This window comes from Varanus komodoensis, unplaced genomic scaffold (assembly GCF_004798865.1).
Source record: "Varanus komodoensis strain SLA01 unplaced genomic scaffold, ASM479886v1 scaffold10, whole genome shotgun sequence".
In the NCBI taxonomy this organism is placed as follows: Eukaryota; Metazoa; Chordata; class Lepidosauria; order Squamata; family Varanidae; genus Varanus; species Varanus komodoensis.
This window is the reverse complement of record NW_025335269.1, coordinates 6,116,764-6,132,955: the sequence shown is the minus strand read 5'-3', so window position 1 is coordinate 6,132,955 and position 16,192 is coordinate 6,116,764. Positions and strand designations below refer to the sequence as shown.

Below are 16,192 nucleotides of genomic sequence, written 5' to 3'. Positions count from 1 at the left end.
GGATGGGAGGCTTGATTGAAATGCATGAAGAGACCTGCAGGCTGTTACCATGGGCTGTTCTAGTCCACTCTCCTGCTTCCCGAAGTGGACAGTGGGATGCCCATGGGAAGCCCGACTGCAGCACATGAGTGCAAATGCTACTCCCACTGTTGTCCCTCAGGAGTGGCATTTGGAGGGGCCTGTTACCTCTGCTCCTGGAGACAGCACAGGTCCATCAAGACTGTTAGCTCCTTAAGCGCTTTATCTTCCATGAACTTGTCTAATTCCCTTCTGGTTCACATGGAAGCAAAATTTATACTTTTAACTACACAGTTAGTTGATCCTGCTATTCCCACTCTTCAGCTCCCTTGGATGGCCCTCAGTTCTCACATTATGAGAAAAGAATGTTTGCATCATAGGGAGCCTTGAAGTGAGGGGACTTGAATCCTGTCCCCTTTTTAGCCATGTATCTTCACCAGTCGCTTGAACTTCTTTTTCCTTCAGCCTGACTTCATTACTGGGAATCAGATGGTAGGGGAAGGAAAGTGTAACAGGAAGCTAGGGAGCTCAACTCCTCATTTCATTGCATAGCATTAGGTGCTAAAATCTGCTCCTGCATTTCATATGTGAATGTGGGGCAGATGCAGTTGCCATCATCACGTTGATCTCATGGTCACTTTTGGTCCTGCTTTCATTCTTTGTGATACATTGTGTGTTTTCTGTTACAGACAGTCTTGCATTTATCAACAATGTCAGATGTGCCTTTAAGAGCTGTAAGCATGGCTTGACAAGACGGCCTTTCTTCTCTATCCTTGAGGAAATCCATTTGGTTCATGGTCAATATCAGGTTTGTAAGAAAGTTTTCAGTATACTTTATCTGAAGTCCACTTTGCAATATACTTTTTGATGGTGGATTTTTTCTTTTCGGTGGGCTTGCATATGATGATCTCTGACCTGCAACAAAATCTTGCTGAAGGGCTGTATGGTAAGGTGATGAAGAAGCGGTGGACTAATACTACCCCTATCCCTGGAGTCTGATTTTATCACACAATAAGCAGACATGATCTGGTTCCAAACCTATGATAATTCCCATGTGTGCTATGCAACCATGTCTGAATCTGGGCAAAGCTCTCTGAGAAAACCATGCAAAATAGGAAAAATATCTCTGAAACCACAGGGACTGTTGTTACTTTATGCAGTTTTGATTCAAACAGATGGATTAAGCTAGATCAATGGAAAGGGGTGGCACTAATAGATGAAAACAACAGTTTTGTCCCTGTATTGGGAGTGAGACCCCAGCTTACTGGCATCAATTAACTCAATTGTTTTTATTCTCTGATCAAGCTGTTAATTTGTTTGTCACACAGATTAGTTGGTGACTGCTTTCATTTCTGAAAAAGTACTACATTTTAAATGAGTATACGATCATCATGAAATTGTGTTTTTTGCAGCATGCTGTGAAGGTCTGGCCAACTGCTACTCCAGGAAATTGCGAAGGCTTTGTATCTCTAAAAAGGATGCTTTCTACTACTTCGTCTGAAATCCAAATGTGCCTCCACAACATCACTGAAAGCAACTGTGAATGTCAACCTGTCTCAGAAAACATTGGCAAACACATGCAAATGTAAAATCTGGTTTTCTCCCTGTGGTTATATAATTAGGGTCTTTTCAACCTTGGATCCTTGATGCTGACCCTCAATCAATGGGACAAATAGTGGGAATGTTCACAGTATCCAATCCTCACTTTGTACCTGACAGAATAGATGAGAAAACCTCTTCCTCCTAATAGTTACCCTTTCCCTAAAGATTATTACTGAAGCTTCTCACTGTCTTTTACCACAAAACCAGCAAAATGCTTGTAATTATGATGGGCAATCTGTATGTAGGACAATCTGTATGTAGGGCAATCTGTATGAACCCTGTGCTTCATATGAATGCAGTATGTTTTTGTGAGTTCTGTGAACACACAGATGCTTGGCAACCTCACCAGTGGAGCAGATTCTTATTGGTAGAGGCTGGGACACCAATGATAAAATGTGGGGAGGAGTTGCATCTATTGCCCCATTTCCCTTGAGTGTGTGGGGCTTTATTATTGTATTCATTTATCCCAAGGGCAGACTTCGCTTTTTGTTTGTTTGTTTATATGAAGTATCTTTCCTTAGCCAAAAAGACTCCTTTCACAGAATGTATTAAACAAGGTAGCCCCTCCTTGCAGGCTTATAATCTAAAAAGGCACGATATGTAAAGAAAAAGCACGGAGAGGGAAATAGTTCTTTCACATGCCAGGGGGACAGCCCTGTTCTCCGCAAATTCACCCTGCTGGACTGGCTGCTGGCAGCTACAGTTCAGGGAGGAGGAGCTGTCATGAAGGAGGTCTTTAGCTGGATGGTTAAGCATGGATGTTGGCTGTTCATTTATATGAGGAAAAATAAAGGGGTGCACCTGGGATGTGGGTTATCCCCACTGATTTCAGCATCTGGAGCAAGGGTCAGTTTCCCTTCCCTGATACATCCCACCTTACCTCCAGTATCCTGTAGAACTCAGTGCTGTCCTATGAGAATGGAGCTACCCTGCATCTTCTTGCTTACGGTGTGTTTCCTCTGTCTTGGCTTCAGTTTCTGGGTTGCTCTAAAACTGGTATAGGGAACTTCAGACCCAGGGGAGCACCTAGCTGACTGGGTTCCCATTTGGCTCCTCTAGAGCTCCCCAAATGGCCCCAAGTCCCTTTGTCATGACCATCGATCACTTGATGGTCTTCTAGCTCTGGCACAGCTCCCTCCTCCCCCTGTCCCCACCATCTTAAGTGGTTGCAATATCTCTGTTAAGGCTTTGAAAACCACAGTAAGAATGTTATGCTAAAGCACGCTGATCATTTTGGCCCTGCTCCTTTTGTCTCTGGCCTGCTCACCACTAGAAAATGGTCTTTGAGAGCCTCTCCAAAATGGGTTTCAGCCCTTGAGTTGCAAGAGGTTCAGTGCCACTGCACTGAGCATGATGGGCCCCTGAAAACTGGCTTGTAAAAGTTCAAATATTACTAATCTGCAAACTAACCTTTTCCATGTTTTCATTTGCTTCTAGGTTAACCGAAATCTTAGAAATACCTCTGTCAGGGAACCCTCTAGCGGCTTGCCTTAATAACTTCAGTCTGCCAACAGGTAAGCTTCATAGATTCTTTGCAAAAGCTTCTAAAAGCACATAAGAACAAATGCTGTTTGGAAACCTGGGTGTGGAGCTAGTTTTTGACTGGTCTTGAAAAGGCATCCTGAAGAGGAGCTGTTTTCAGAGCCTTGTGCAGGCTACTTTACATCCATTTCAGCTGTAAGTTCAGAAGAATATCCATATTAATTGACTGATAGGAACCCAAAATCTGTTCCTTGCCTTCTAGCCTGCATGGACTGATCTCGTAGCTTTCAGCTGCCCCATGTCAAATCTCTCTGCTCGGATTGGCTTGATTTGGGTGTCACCACATTATAACACTAATCTGTTTGACAGTTAGGTCTTCTCCCCAAGGAATCCTGGAAATGGTACTTCTTTGGAGCTATTGGGATCCCTATCCGGAAACTTCCTTCATCTCTCAACATAAAAAATTCCCAAAATTCCACATAGGAAACTGTGACAGGCAGAAAGAAAGCTATTTTTAAGTGTGAAGTTAAGATGTTCTCTTTAGGCCTTTCAGGTTAGGCTTTCAGGTTCAGCCTGATGTCTGATTACCACACAGAGGTCTACAAATTATTTTTTAGAAACATAGAAACAGAGCGAGTCAGAAGGGGCCTCCCGGGTCATCTAGTCTGACCTCCGGCACCAGCTGGCTCCGCTAACCATTTCTGGACTTAGAAGCCAAGCTTCAGTTTCTGCCAGCCAGATGTGCAATCCATTCATGAAGTCTAGAGCACCAATATTATATGCATTTATTAACACACACACAGAGAGAATCTGATTAAATAGACATGTTTATGTAGCTCAGACTTTACATGAATTAAACACATGAAATTTATGCTTGACATGAGATTCATTCCACAGCTTCCCCCCACCCTATCCTACCCACTTTCAAATGTTTAAGACTCATCTTTTCTCCAGTGAATATATACATGTCCTATTATACAGCACTTAAATTTTGTCTTACAACACAATACACAAATGTGGTACTGTTGGAGTGCAATCCACTGAGACTGCCTGTAACCCTCCAAACTGAGAGGGTTCCAGTCATCCTACGTGAGGCAGAAGGGACATGGAGCTGAAGGTTTGTTTGTTTGGTTACCCTTTCCTGTTATGCAAGATACTTGGATGGACTGATTTGAGGCATCTAAGTGCTTGACCTCAGAAAGAGTGTGAAGGAGTGTGAGGTACTGCTGGGATACTTCAGGTGCTGGCAGAAACTGTTTCCTTCCTTTACTGCCTGCCAAAGCCTTTGTGACCACAGTTGCAGCTGATGCAGTTCTTTCTGCTCTGGCTGTGAGAGCAGGAAGGGCACTTTGAGTGGCTTCAGAGTACACTTCAAAGGATGGAGCTGAGACTCTGAAAAATCCTATGGCCATTGAGACTCTGCTTACCAGCTACAGGACTGCACTGTGAGATGCCTCCTTCAATTTGCTGCCTAAGGAGGTTTGTTATAAAAGTAAAGGAAATGCCAGTTTTTCAAGGAGTCCTGTTGGAACTTGAAGTGTATCCATTTTTAATGGTACGACTGCATTTCTTTGCATACTTATTCAGGAATAAGCTCCACTGAATTCAGCAGTACTTTTTTCTGAACAAGCATAACAAGTTCAACTTGTAAAAGACCTTGAGCCCTGATTTAACAAAGGAGTCTTAGCTGTTAATTAGAAATGCAAACAATCTTACAAAACTGTGTGACCATCTAAACTTCTAGTCTGAACTAAGTACCTCATGAAAACCTAGGTGGCCCAGCTTTTGTTTAATTCTTTTTTCTCACTCTCTTTTCTATTACTGTTTTCCTTGCCATTTAGTTCCTCACTGGAACATTAGAATTCAAAGCATTTATCTTTGGTGATTATGAAACTCAAGCTCCACCCTCCATTTCTCCAGCCTTGTTTTTAATTTGGACTCTGTCTGCTTAGTAGAGACAAGATAATGGGACATGCTCCCTGCAACACAAACAAGCAGTTCATGCAGGCCTTGGGGGTTTTCCTAACCACCCTTGAAATTCCTTCCCACCACTAAGTTTGCCCTGGAAAAATTGCCCCTTTCTGCTGCAGCATCTGGCCTGATGTTGCTGGAACCCTCTCTGTGGCCAGTAAGAAGCCGGCATGTTCCATGGCAGGCCATTGGAGTGTGGATGTTGGGCCATCTCCTAGCTTTGGCAGTTGTGTTCAGAGGACTGACCACACAGAGCACCTGTTGTGAGCATCTCGTTCACACATTATCTGGCATGCTATGTGGTTGGACTCATGTGGTAAATCACACTGCTAGAGCAATAGATCGGGAAAAAAACCTGCAAATCTTCCTCACAAATAACAGCGTTGCAATAATAAAAAGAGCCGTTTGAACACTTGTAAATTTGCCACTGGGTAAGACTATTCAGTTGAAACTCATCTGGGAAATGACATTAAATTCTATAGCTTGTCCTTGTAATGTGAGTCTGTGCAGTTTGTTCCAGAGTTGTAATATCTTTTGTGTGTCCTTAGAATTCTTATATAGAACAAAGAAGTTGGTTGAGAAATTGACTTTTACCTTTACCTTTTGTTGTGTAATTTTAGCTGTGTTTTATAAATTATTACACATTTCATAGTGCAGTCCTATGGGGGTGCCATGTCCCTCTGAACTTGGAGAATTATAGGCATCCAGTGCAGGGTGGGGAAGAGAATGGAGTCAAAGTTCATCTCTGTGTGTCTCCTGCCCTGCAGAACAGCCAGAGAACCAATTTCAGCTGTCCAGCTGATGTATTGGAGGGGATGGAAGGCATCCATCCCCTCCAATACACTGAGGCACTGCCAGGGCACCTCATATCTTGGTGGCATTTGTCTCTCCTTTTCCTGCCACCAAGGAAACATGCATTTAATCCTTCCCTTGGGACACATTGTGCTTCAAAGAAGCAGCCAGACTGGTTCTTGCCTTGCTGGCAGTTAGGTGGGGAGGGAGATCTGAGCATGGATTCTCCATCTCCTAGGCTGGAGTAATTTTATTCTATGACCTCCTAGACCTATGACGATGCCTAAGAGGTCATGAGATTGCTATTATGACAGTCCATGAATGTTATTTGTGTGCAAAATGTGCAGTTTCCCATCCCTGATCTCTTACCTTTCTTCTGTTGCTATTGGTCAGAAAATTATCTTGATTTGACATTGGTAAAGCATGTTTCTGCCTGGCAGCTGTTTGGCAAGTTGGAAGGAGTGCAGTTTACATGGGGGGATATGTGGGGAGAGGAGGGTTAAGACTCTCACATATCCGTGTGTGTGTGTGTGTGTGTGTGTAAGAGGGAGCATGCAAGGGGGAAGATGGCCTTGCCCATCACCTTGGGTTTCACCCATTGCCAGCTCCACTAGCATGCAACCCTTGAGGGCTACATGGCTTGCCCCCTCTTTCCCTACATAGTCACTAGCTCAGCTTCCTCTTTCTCCACTTCTTTTGAATTGGAGCTGCTCTCTTGCAAATGTCTTCCCTGAAGTATGATCACTTTATTCACTTGCTGGAGCAGGAGGGCCCCAGTGACCCTGACAAGCGGCTCAGATCTGTGTGGTGGCGCATTCTCCCTTTTCCCCGCACACAGATCATGCATGAAGAAGGTGTCATGCGCAGATATGCAAATGTGCAGAGGCCTGGTTCATGCAATCATTTCCACTCTACAAAAATTAAATTAAAAAAATAAAAATAACAAGAGTGGGTGGGTGGGTGGGTGGACAGGTAGCCCTGAAGTTGTGTAGCTAAGGCTAGGGTCTTAGCATACTCCTCATCATGCAACTTGGGGCATCAGTTGAGTGAGTGTATGTGGTTGACCCCTTATTTTTTTGGTTCATAGTTCAAAGAAGCAAGAGACAGCCAAAGGTGCTCCCCTTGCTTTTGGCATGATAGCCTTGCTGTTTATAATGTGTTGCAGACATGAAGATTAAATACTGTGTACAAAATACTACAAAATTGACCAAAGAGCTCAGTTCCTTAACCAGGATTTCTGATGAAGCAATCACTGTTGTCATGGAGTTCAGTATCTCACAGCCAAAGGTACAAATGGGAAATGTATCATGTGATGTTAAAACATCCTGAAAAATGCCTTCACATTGTTCATGCAGAGTGATAGCAAAAAATGAATCTTCGGATGCAGTGCTTGAGTGGAAATATGGCCTATGCCTCTCAGCACATCCCAGCCATGGCTGGCTGGCTGGCTGGCTGGGGGATGATGGGAACTGTAGAAATTATTCCTGTCTAACAAGCATAGGCTTGCAACTATAGGAGCCAATTCATGTACTAGTGGAATGACATGAGACCTCTCTACAATCTGGTCTGGTAACATATTTAAGCAGGGGGAATCATATGTAGGCCAAAACAGCTCAGGAAAAGGAACCACCTCATAGCAGAGATCCAAGGTGGTCTCGTGAGAGCCAGTGTGCTCAATCAGCTTGAAGGCTGGACTGGGACTAAGCCCATCCAACTTCTATTCTCTGCCCATGCATGATGCTCACTGGGTGTCTTTTGGCCAGTCATCAGCTCTCAGCCTAACCTACCCCACAGGGTCACTGTTTGAGGGTAAACTAGAGAGGAGAAGGAAGATTGGGTAATTATGTAAGGCAGCTTGTTGATGCAATTCCACGGCAGTTTTTCAGGAATTCCTTGGCAAATGGGTCAATATCAAGGTAGAAAATATCATAGTAGCAGTTTATCACTACTCTCCAATTTTACCTCTTTCCTTATAGCAGCCTTCTCCTGTCTTCTGGGTATTTTGGCCTTCAGCTCCCATCATTCCCTGCCATCTTGGGCAATGGTCAGGAATTCTGGGAGTTTTAGTGTAAACATCTGGAGGGTACCAGGTCGAAGATGACTGTCTTATATTGTCCATCTCTTGGCATGAGTCTGAGCTGTTGCTTTGCTGTCCTAGAAGGGTTGCCCCTGCTGGTTTCTCTCCATTGTGATGTATGCCACTGTCACTGTCTCCTAGGAGCACTGAGTGAGCCATAACGGCATTGGCCCATACCTTCTGACTGAATGCTGTTTTTTCAGCTCTGTTGCCTATTGGACTAGGGTTTCTCCACATTAGCCTTGTAGCTCATTTTAACCCACCACTTTAGAGAGGCTTCCGCTTCTGAATTCTCCTTTAGACTCTTTTTCTCAGGGTTTTCTCTCTCTGCCTTTCTATGTGACGCATTACACAACCACAAGCTTGCACTGTGAGAAGATACAGTCATTTTGTAGCATTTTATACTGTTGTTGTTAAGTGCCATCAAGTCGCCTCTGACTTATGGAGACCCTATGAATGAAGGTCCTCCAAAATATCCTATCCATGACATCTCTGCTTAGCTGTTCTGAATTCAAGACTTTAGCTTTCTTATGGAGTCAATCTATCTCTCATTTGTCCTTCCTTTTTTATTATTCTTTAAAAAGTTGCAGAAATGCTCAGAAAGCATGGGACAGTTCTTGGAGATGACAACACTGCATCAGTTACCACGGGAGAGGAATCATGAAAGCACAATTGTTCTAGGCATAGTACCTCCAGAGGTCAGCCTGGGGCTTATCTGTCTCGCTGTGACCTTATCTATAAAGGCAATTGTTCATATTTTCTGGGTTACACAGAAGGCAAAAGCAGAGTGCAGAGTTACTTCTCTTGATTTTTGTGTGCTTATTTCTGAGTTTGTGAGACATATTTGGGAATTTCAGGGAATGAGGCTAGCCAGTCAAATTAAGTGGCCACTGGATGTCACTGGTGCTCTACAAGCTAGATAACTTTTCTTTCCATGGAAAGAAAAGTGGTTTAAAATGCAGTTTGGAAAGGAGATTCCTTCTAAAGCAAGCCTAATTCTGATTTTAGTTGGCTTCCATTTGTTCTCCTACTTCTTTGGTAATGAGAATAATAGGCATTGTTGCTTGTTGATTTATGTGCCTAGTTGTAGACAAATGAACTGGTAGGAGAAAAGTCTGTATTCCTTTGAACTGTGCTGTGCTCTGGGACTACAATTTTAAGCAATATGCGCAGAAATTCCAGTGAAGGGTGGATGGGCTTAGTTAAGGGAGCAGGACAGTATAGGGCGGCACAGCAAGGGATATTTAGAGTGGAGAAGCACCTGGAGATGACTCAGTCCTGTAGAACAATGACCAGCAATTTCTGACCCGTTGGGCCTGGAAGGGCAGGAAGACGTGAATAAAAGAGGGGCTTCTTGTGAAGGGGTAGTAAATGCTCCTCTGCACTGTCTGCTGGCCTTGCTTGTCCTCACACTGTCAATTCTGTCTGTACAGAGATGCTGAGATGGTGCTCGGATACACATAGCTTATCACCTTGTGACTCTCAGTGGACAGAACCAAGCTTGAGTCAGAGGAATGAGATATGGATAAGTTTTGATTGGTTAGGGCAGGGATGCACACCTATGGACCAGGAGCTGTGTGTGGCCTCAGGGCTTTGCCTGTGGCCTCACACAAGTGGCTATGCTCCCATTGCCCCTTTTTTTCTCCATCCCCTACAGGTACTCATACAGCAAGGGAAGAGGGACTTTCAGTCAGGGGCATTGGGATGCATAGTGGAGGTACAGATGTGTGGATGTGTAGCCCACTGGAGCCGCAAGCCAGAATTTCATGTAGGACCAAATAACATGGGTTGAGGGATGAAGCCAGGCAATCCATCCTGAATGGAGGAGCTGTTCACAAATTCTGTTTTTGTCATCCCAGCCATTTGGCTCAAAGTACTTAGTTCATGCAATGCGATGCAATTCTTGAACTTGGCAAACTTTCCAAGCAGAAAGGTAAAATTCTGGATGCTTATTGGCTGTGGTGAGGTCTTCTTTTGGAAATCCCTGTTTGTGATATAGAGCAGATCTTTCTCTTATCCCCACACTGCTTTTTCCTTTCACCTGTACTCAAGCCTATAGGTTGGGAGGGCCTCTGAGCTTCAGCACTGTTGCTTTTAGTTACTTTTGAAACTGCACCTTCACCACTTCAAAGAAACACTGATGTTCTTTTCACTGTGGCAGTTTCTCTTCAGAGTCCTCACAACTGCTTTAGCTGGAAGGTGTGATGTGGAAATGTTTATCCCATTGCTGACGTTCTGCTGTCATCAAGGAGCTCTGCTCGTTGCCACCACATGAATTGTATACCTTGACTGTACTCCTTCTGAAAAACCTGAATCTTCGCAACATCATTTATAAGGTGAGCAAAGGCAGCATTCCTTTTCTGAATGTGAATGATAGACAAGTGGGAGAGGAAAAGGCAAAGGTAGTTACTGAAGAGTTGCCTCAGAAATGTTGCCCAAGGCCACATTAAAAGGGAATCTGACATTTCCTCAGGTGAAACAACAAATAACTGAGAAGTATTTGAGAACAAATATTTGAGAACAAATAAGTCTCTCTCCCACCCTCTTGGCTCCTTTCTGTCTGACTTGTAATCCAGGCTGTTTGATTTCTTGTGCTGGGATAGATGCGGATTCTGCTGCACCAGCCACACTGTCCCCCAACATCTCCCTGCTTGAGCTGACAGAGGTTCTCAGTTGGGTTGCTGTGCCCCCTCCCCGCTCCAATAGTTGATCCTGGGGGACACTGACATCCTTGCAGAGGGGACTCTGTCTGGGGCGACTCAGGATTTCATGGACTCCATGACAACCACGGGACTGTCCCAACATGTCTCCAGCCCAACACATGTGGCAGGACGAACTCCAGACTTGTTTGTTTGAGCTGGGCATGGCAGTAGAGACTTGAAGGCGAGTGACTTCAGATCACTTCCTTTGCTATGGTCAGATCACTTCCTGCTGTGATTCATACTTAACAATGACTTTTCCTCTCTGCAAGGGAGAGCAGCCTAGAGTGGTCTCCCCTGGTGGCTAATGGATCTTTATGGTTTCCAAAGGCTCCTGGTGGGATTCTGGATTTTATGATTTTGAATTCCTTGTTGATCGATGGAATACAGGGATGACTTGGGCAGTTGACACAATTGTTCCTGCCTTCTTTTTAATAGAGCTCCGATGGCTTCATGGAATGCCCTGGAGCTGAGAGCATTGAAACAAATGGTAGTTTGAAAGCAAATGGAGAAAACTCCTTGTGAATGCAATCAAGCCCTGAAGTACTTAGGGGCACCAAAAGCAGCAAAGAAACACCATCTTACTGTCCTCTGTTTTTAAGGCTTGACTAGAGCCTTTTACATGCTGCCCCCAAAGTAATACCAGACCCATTCTATATTTTCTAGGTACTTCCAAGAAAACAGTCTGGCATGTTGAATGTTATTGAATGCAGTTGTATCAGGAGAGATATCCAGAGCCCAGTCTGGTTAGGTTTTCTTGGATAAATTGGTACAACTCGAGCATGTTGACAAGATCCTTGGACAGACAACCATCTTTGTACTGGATCCTTGCCTCTCTGAGCTTTTATAAACCAGCAGGGATGGAAAAACTGGCTGGGCCAGGGAGAAGATCACTGCCTCCTTGAAAGAGTGAGTGGCCCCATGCTGAAAGAGGCAGGCAGGAGGCTACTTGCAAAGAAATGATCTCTGGACCCAAACATTCTTTAACAACTTGAACCTGGTGGACAAGGTCCTCGAGTTGGTGGTGGACAATCAGTTCTACGTGCTCTTACATGAGATTTATTATCTGGATCCATTTCAGTTGGGGTTCAGCCTGGGTTTTGGCATGTACCAAAGTGACTTGGCATAATGATCTATGTCAGGAGGCAGAGTGGGCAATTGTGACCCTGGTGATGCTCTCCCATCTCTCAGCAGCTTTTGGGACCATCTATCATGGTATTCTTCTGGGGCAACATCTGAGTTGGGAGTGGGGAGTGCTGCATTGTAGCATTTCTGGTCCTTGGATGGCCAGCTAGATCCTAATCCTAATGCTATCCAGTACAAAAGGGGGTGCCAAATAATTTGGCTCTGAAATCCATATTACAAGCAAATGTTGTTTAGTATGGGTTAACAAGTATGTTTGGCTCTGGCCTCTTGGCAGAGCAGCAGAGCAGCAGAGGCACAGGCTGGGAGAGAGCGCTGAGTGGCCAGGGGACTGGCGAAGGCAAGGTAGGAGCTGGGCAGGGGAGCAGAGGGCCAGGAGCAGCGGAGAGGAAGGGGGCGGGGCCAGAGAGGCCAGAGGGGCCAGGAGGAAGCGGACAGGCGGGGCCACCGGCCTGAGGGACTGATAAGGCGTTGTCCCTTGTCTGCGTCCCTAAACTGCGGCCCAGGCTGCCTGGGGACTCCCTTCCCTGGGAGGCTGAGGGGTTTTGTTTGTTTGTTTGTTTGTTTGTTTAATTGTTTTTTCTTTGTTTGTTTTTGTTTTATTTTGTTCTGTTCTGTGCAGTTCTGTGCTTCGCTTTCCTTTGTTTTTCCTCCAATTTAAATTTTATTTTATCCTTGTGTGTGTGTATGGGGCGGTTGTCTGGGAGAACTGGGCGAGTGAGAGGAACTGCAGGACAGACAAGGCAGGGGACCAAGGTAAGGTCTCGGAAGGGATCCCAACGTCAGACCAGGAAATGGCCTTGGCAGGAGTCAGGAGTGTTGCTGTCTGCTGCGAGAGCTGCGAGGTGTTCGCCCTTCTCCCCCAGGAGAGGCAGGGTTACACTTGCCCTCGGTGTAAGCTGGTGGTCCTGCTAGAGGAGAAGTTGAGGTGCCTGAGGGCCGAGAGAGCTCTCCAGGCCCCCCGGGAGCAGCCCCCCTCTGGACAGAGGGTTGAGGGAGAGGTCACAGAAGGAGCAGCCAGGGAGACATGGAGGCATGTCACCCATAGGAGGAGCAGGCCAGCATGGCCTCCTCCTTCTCCTGGTGCCGATCTGGAGCTGGGAAACAGGTTCTCTCCACTTGGGGAGGCTGGGGCTGATGAGGCCTCGGGGGACCAGCAGGACCCCCAGCCTGGGACGACCCTGGATGATGGCCTGACAGACCAGATTCTAAGGATATCTCGGGGGAGGGACACAGTAAGTATGGGAGATTTCAATCTCCCAGATATTAGTTGGGAGACTCACTTGGTGGTGACAGCCAGATCACGTCGCTTCCTAGAAGCTATAGAGGGAGGGTTTTTCACACAGAGGGTCCAAGAGGCGACGAGGGAGGAACATCCTTGACTTGGTCTGTTTACTTCAAGATCAAAATTCCATTGGAAGTTTACAGCTTACTTAACACACTGTTGGATGTCATATCCAGTATTAGCTCCCTCCTAAATAAAGCTCAACATGTCTTTGAAAACCTTCCAGCATTCCTTCAGACATTCAGAAGTGCATCACTCCTTCACATCGCTTCTTTTCAGTCGGTATGTCTATGGTCTTTTTACATATAAATTTCTATTTAATGTTCAAGAATAGCTTTGTCAGGTGAGCCATTTGTGGACTTGGGTTCTTTCTGGTGGGACCTGTTGCTCTCCTGAAAATAGATCTTGTTTCATTTCATGCCATTTCTAATGTATGATCTCATTGCTTCAATGTACTTATGAAAAAATGCCTATAAAATTGTCTGCATGTCACACAATGTAATCAGCAGATTTAAGTGTCAGAGCTCTTGTTGGGGTGAACCTCTTCAATCTTTAGGTGGACTCCCAAAGCAATTTATGGTTAAGTTGAATGTTCCTCCTTTTTAAAAACTACCTGCATAGAGAAAACAATTTCCTTCTATTTCCTTCTTATGAACTACATTCTGATTCTTAAGACAGAGCCATTAAAAGTGATGGTTTAGTTTGAGTGAATAGCAGGTTACAAGAAGAAGTGATTGTGGTTCTGGCAATGGGGAGAAAGGCAAGGACTATGGCTGTGTAGACTGTTAACAAACAGGCTGCTAGCAAGTTGCTTATCCCCAGAACATACACATGAGCCTGGGAGAAAGACAGAAAAGGATTAACTGGATGGGTCCTTCAGAAAAGAGGGGGTAATGAAGAAAGAGGGTTTGGAAAGCTAATGGATTTTCAGGGAGACATCAGTAGGAGGAAGCATGTGTTCAACCTGTTTCTATGTGTGCAGTTTGATAAAATTGGGCCAGTGGGGTATCTCTGCAGCAAGAAGAAGGAAGAACATTGCAGGAAAGAGGGAAGCTTCTCTGGGTCAATGAATCCTAACAATTGGGCCATGCTGTTGCTGCTTATATGCCCTCAAATTTGAGCTTTATTATTGAAGTTCAAACCAGGGCTAAAGTTCTGTCTTTTCTTCTTCCCAGCATAAGCGGGCAGGTAAAAATTAACAAGTTGTTGATAGATTTTCCACTCAACATTTCTAGGGGGAACATTTTGAATTTTAATGTAAGTTGAAAATCGGATCCAAGACTGGTAGGAATTAAGGGATTAAGTCCAGATAACAATGATCAAGCGAGAGGTATGTGTGTGAGATGACTTTGTACCACATATTGTTGTTGTTTTTTGTTAGTCGCGAAGTCGTGTCAGATCCATCGTGACCCCATGGACAACATTCCTCCAGGCTTCCTGTCCTCCACCATCCCCTGGAGTCTACTCAAGCTCGCACCAACTGCTTCAGTGACTCCATCTAACCACCTCATTCTCTGCCGTCCCCTTCTTCTTTTGCCATCCAATGTTCCCAGCATTAGACACTTCTCCAGGGAGTCCTTCCTTCTCATTAGGTGGCCAAAGTATTTGAGTTTCATCTTCAGTATCTTCAGTATCTGGCCTTCTAAAGAGCAGTCAGGGTTGATCTCCTCTATGACTGACCGGTATGATTGCCTTGCTGTCCAAGGGACTTGCAGGAGTCTTATCCAGTACCACAATTCAAAGGCCTCAATTCTTCGGCACTCAGCCTTCCTTATGGTCCAACTTTCACAGCCATACATTGTAACTGGGAAAACCATAGCCTTGACTATACGCACTTTTGTTGGCAGGGTGATGTCTCTGCTTTTTAGTATGCTGTCTAGATTTGCCATAGCGTTCCTCCCCAGGAGCAAGCGTCTTTTAATTTCTTGGCTGCAGTCCCCAACCTGGAGACAAGGGAGGTTTGCTGCCTGCCGGGCACACGCATCCAGCACGTGAAGGACAGAATGGAGTGTCTTGTTTGCTCCGGGGGTCACCAGCCGCTCCTGATGATCCATGTGGGCACAAATGATGTGGCCAGGCAGGGTGTGATTGGGACCACCAGGGACTTGGAGGCCTTGGGGAAGAAACTCAGGGAGCTGAAGGCCCAAGTGACCTTCTCGTCAAACTTACCTGTCTGGGGATTTGGGCCAGGGAGGAACAGGAGGACCTCCGAGGTGAACGACTAGCTTAGGGTGTGGTGCCAGAAGGAATGCTTCAAGTTCCTCGACCACGGCACTCGTTTTCTTGCCAATGGACTTCTGGCAAGGGACAGGTTACACCTCATGAGGATGGGAAAAGGTCCTTTGGAGATGCTCTAGCGAGCTTCGTCCGGAAGACTTTAAACTGAGCCGGGGGGGGGGGTCAGGTCCCCCAGTAATGTGTCTGCACTGGACAAGTGTGGGGGGAGGATCAGGGCTCTGGGACCAGGGGTTTATAGGTACTGCAGGGACTGACAGGACTCCTACAGAGAGGGGCCATGTATCACAGAGGATGGGAGTAAGGAGGAGGCTGGGAACTCCAAGGAAAGGAAGTGGTGGGAAGGAGTTGAGGTGCATGTACACCAATGCCAGGAGCATGGGTAATAAGCAGGAAGAGCTTGAAGCTCTCCTGGGAATAGGAGGGTATGATCTGGTGGGAATCACAGAAACTTGGTGGGACGAAAGACAAGTCTGGAATGTGAACATAGAAGGGTATCACCTTTTTAGAAAGGACAGGAAGGGAAAGAGGTGGGGGCATGGCTTTGTATGTCAGGGAAGGGATAGGATGCAGTGGGACAGAATGCAGCACAGATGGGGATTCGGCAGAGACAGTCTGTGTGAAACTTAGGGGTTTTGACAGGGAAAGAGACCTGACATGGCGGGTATGTTATTGCCCTCCAGGTCAACTTGAGACCCTGGATGATGTCCTGACAGGCCAGATTCTAAGGATATCTCGGGGGAGAGACATAGTAATTATGGGAGATTTCAATCTCCCAGATATTACTTGGGAGACTCACTCCGCAGTGCCAATCAGGTCACATCGCTTCCTAGAAGCTATAGAGGGAGGATTTTTCACACAGAGGGTCCAAGAGGCGACGAGGGGGGG

The 16,192-nt window shown here is 45.6% G+C and overlaps 1 protein-coding gene across 1 annotated transcript in view; it reads left to right on the top strand.

Annotated features, from left to right (window-relative positions):
- The first annotated feature begins 812 nt into the window (after nt 1–812).
- The window catches only part of ABCA13 (ATP binding cassette subfamily A member 13), a 197,985-nt gene continuing 182,605 nt past the window's right edge, over nt 813–16,192 (top strand). Inside the window, 7 exon segments of the mRNA XM_044419119.1 lie at nt 813–826; nt 3,058–3,134; nt 7,031–7,152; nt 9,600–9,659; nt 10,104–10,177; nt 10,179–10,278; nt 13,187–13,351. Of these exon segments, the coding sequence (XP_044275054.1) occupies nt 813–826; nt 3,058–3,134; nt 7,031–7,152; nt 9,600–9,659; nt 10,104–10,177; nt 10,179–10,278; nt 13,187–13,351 (612 nt within the window).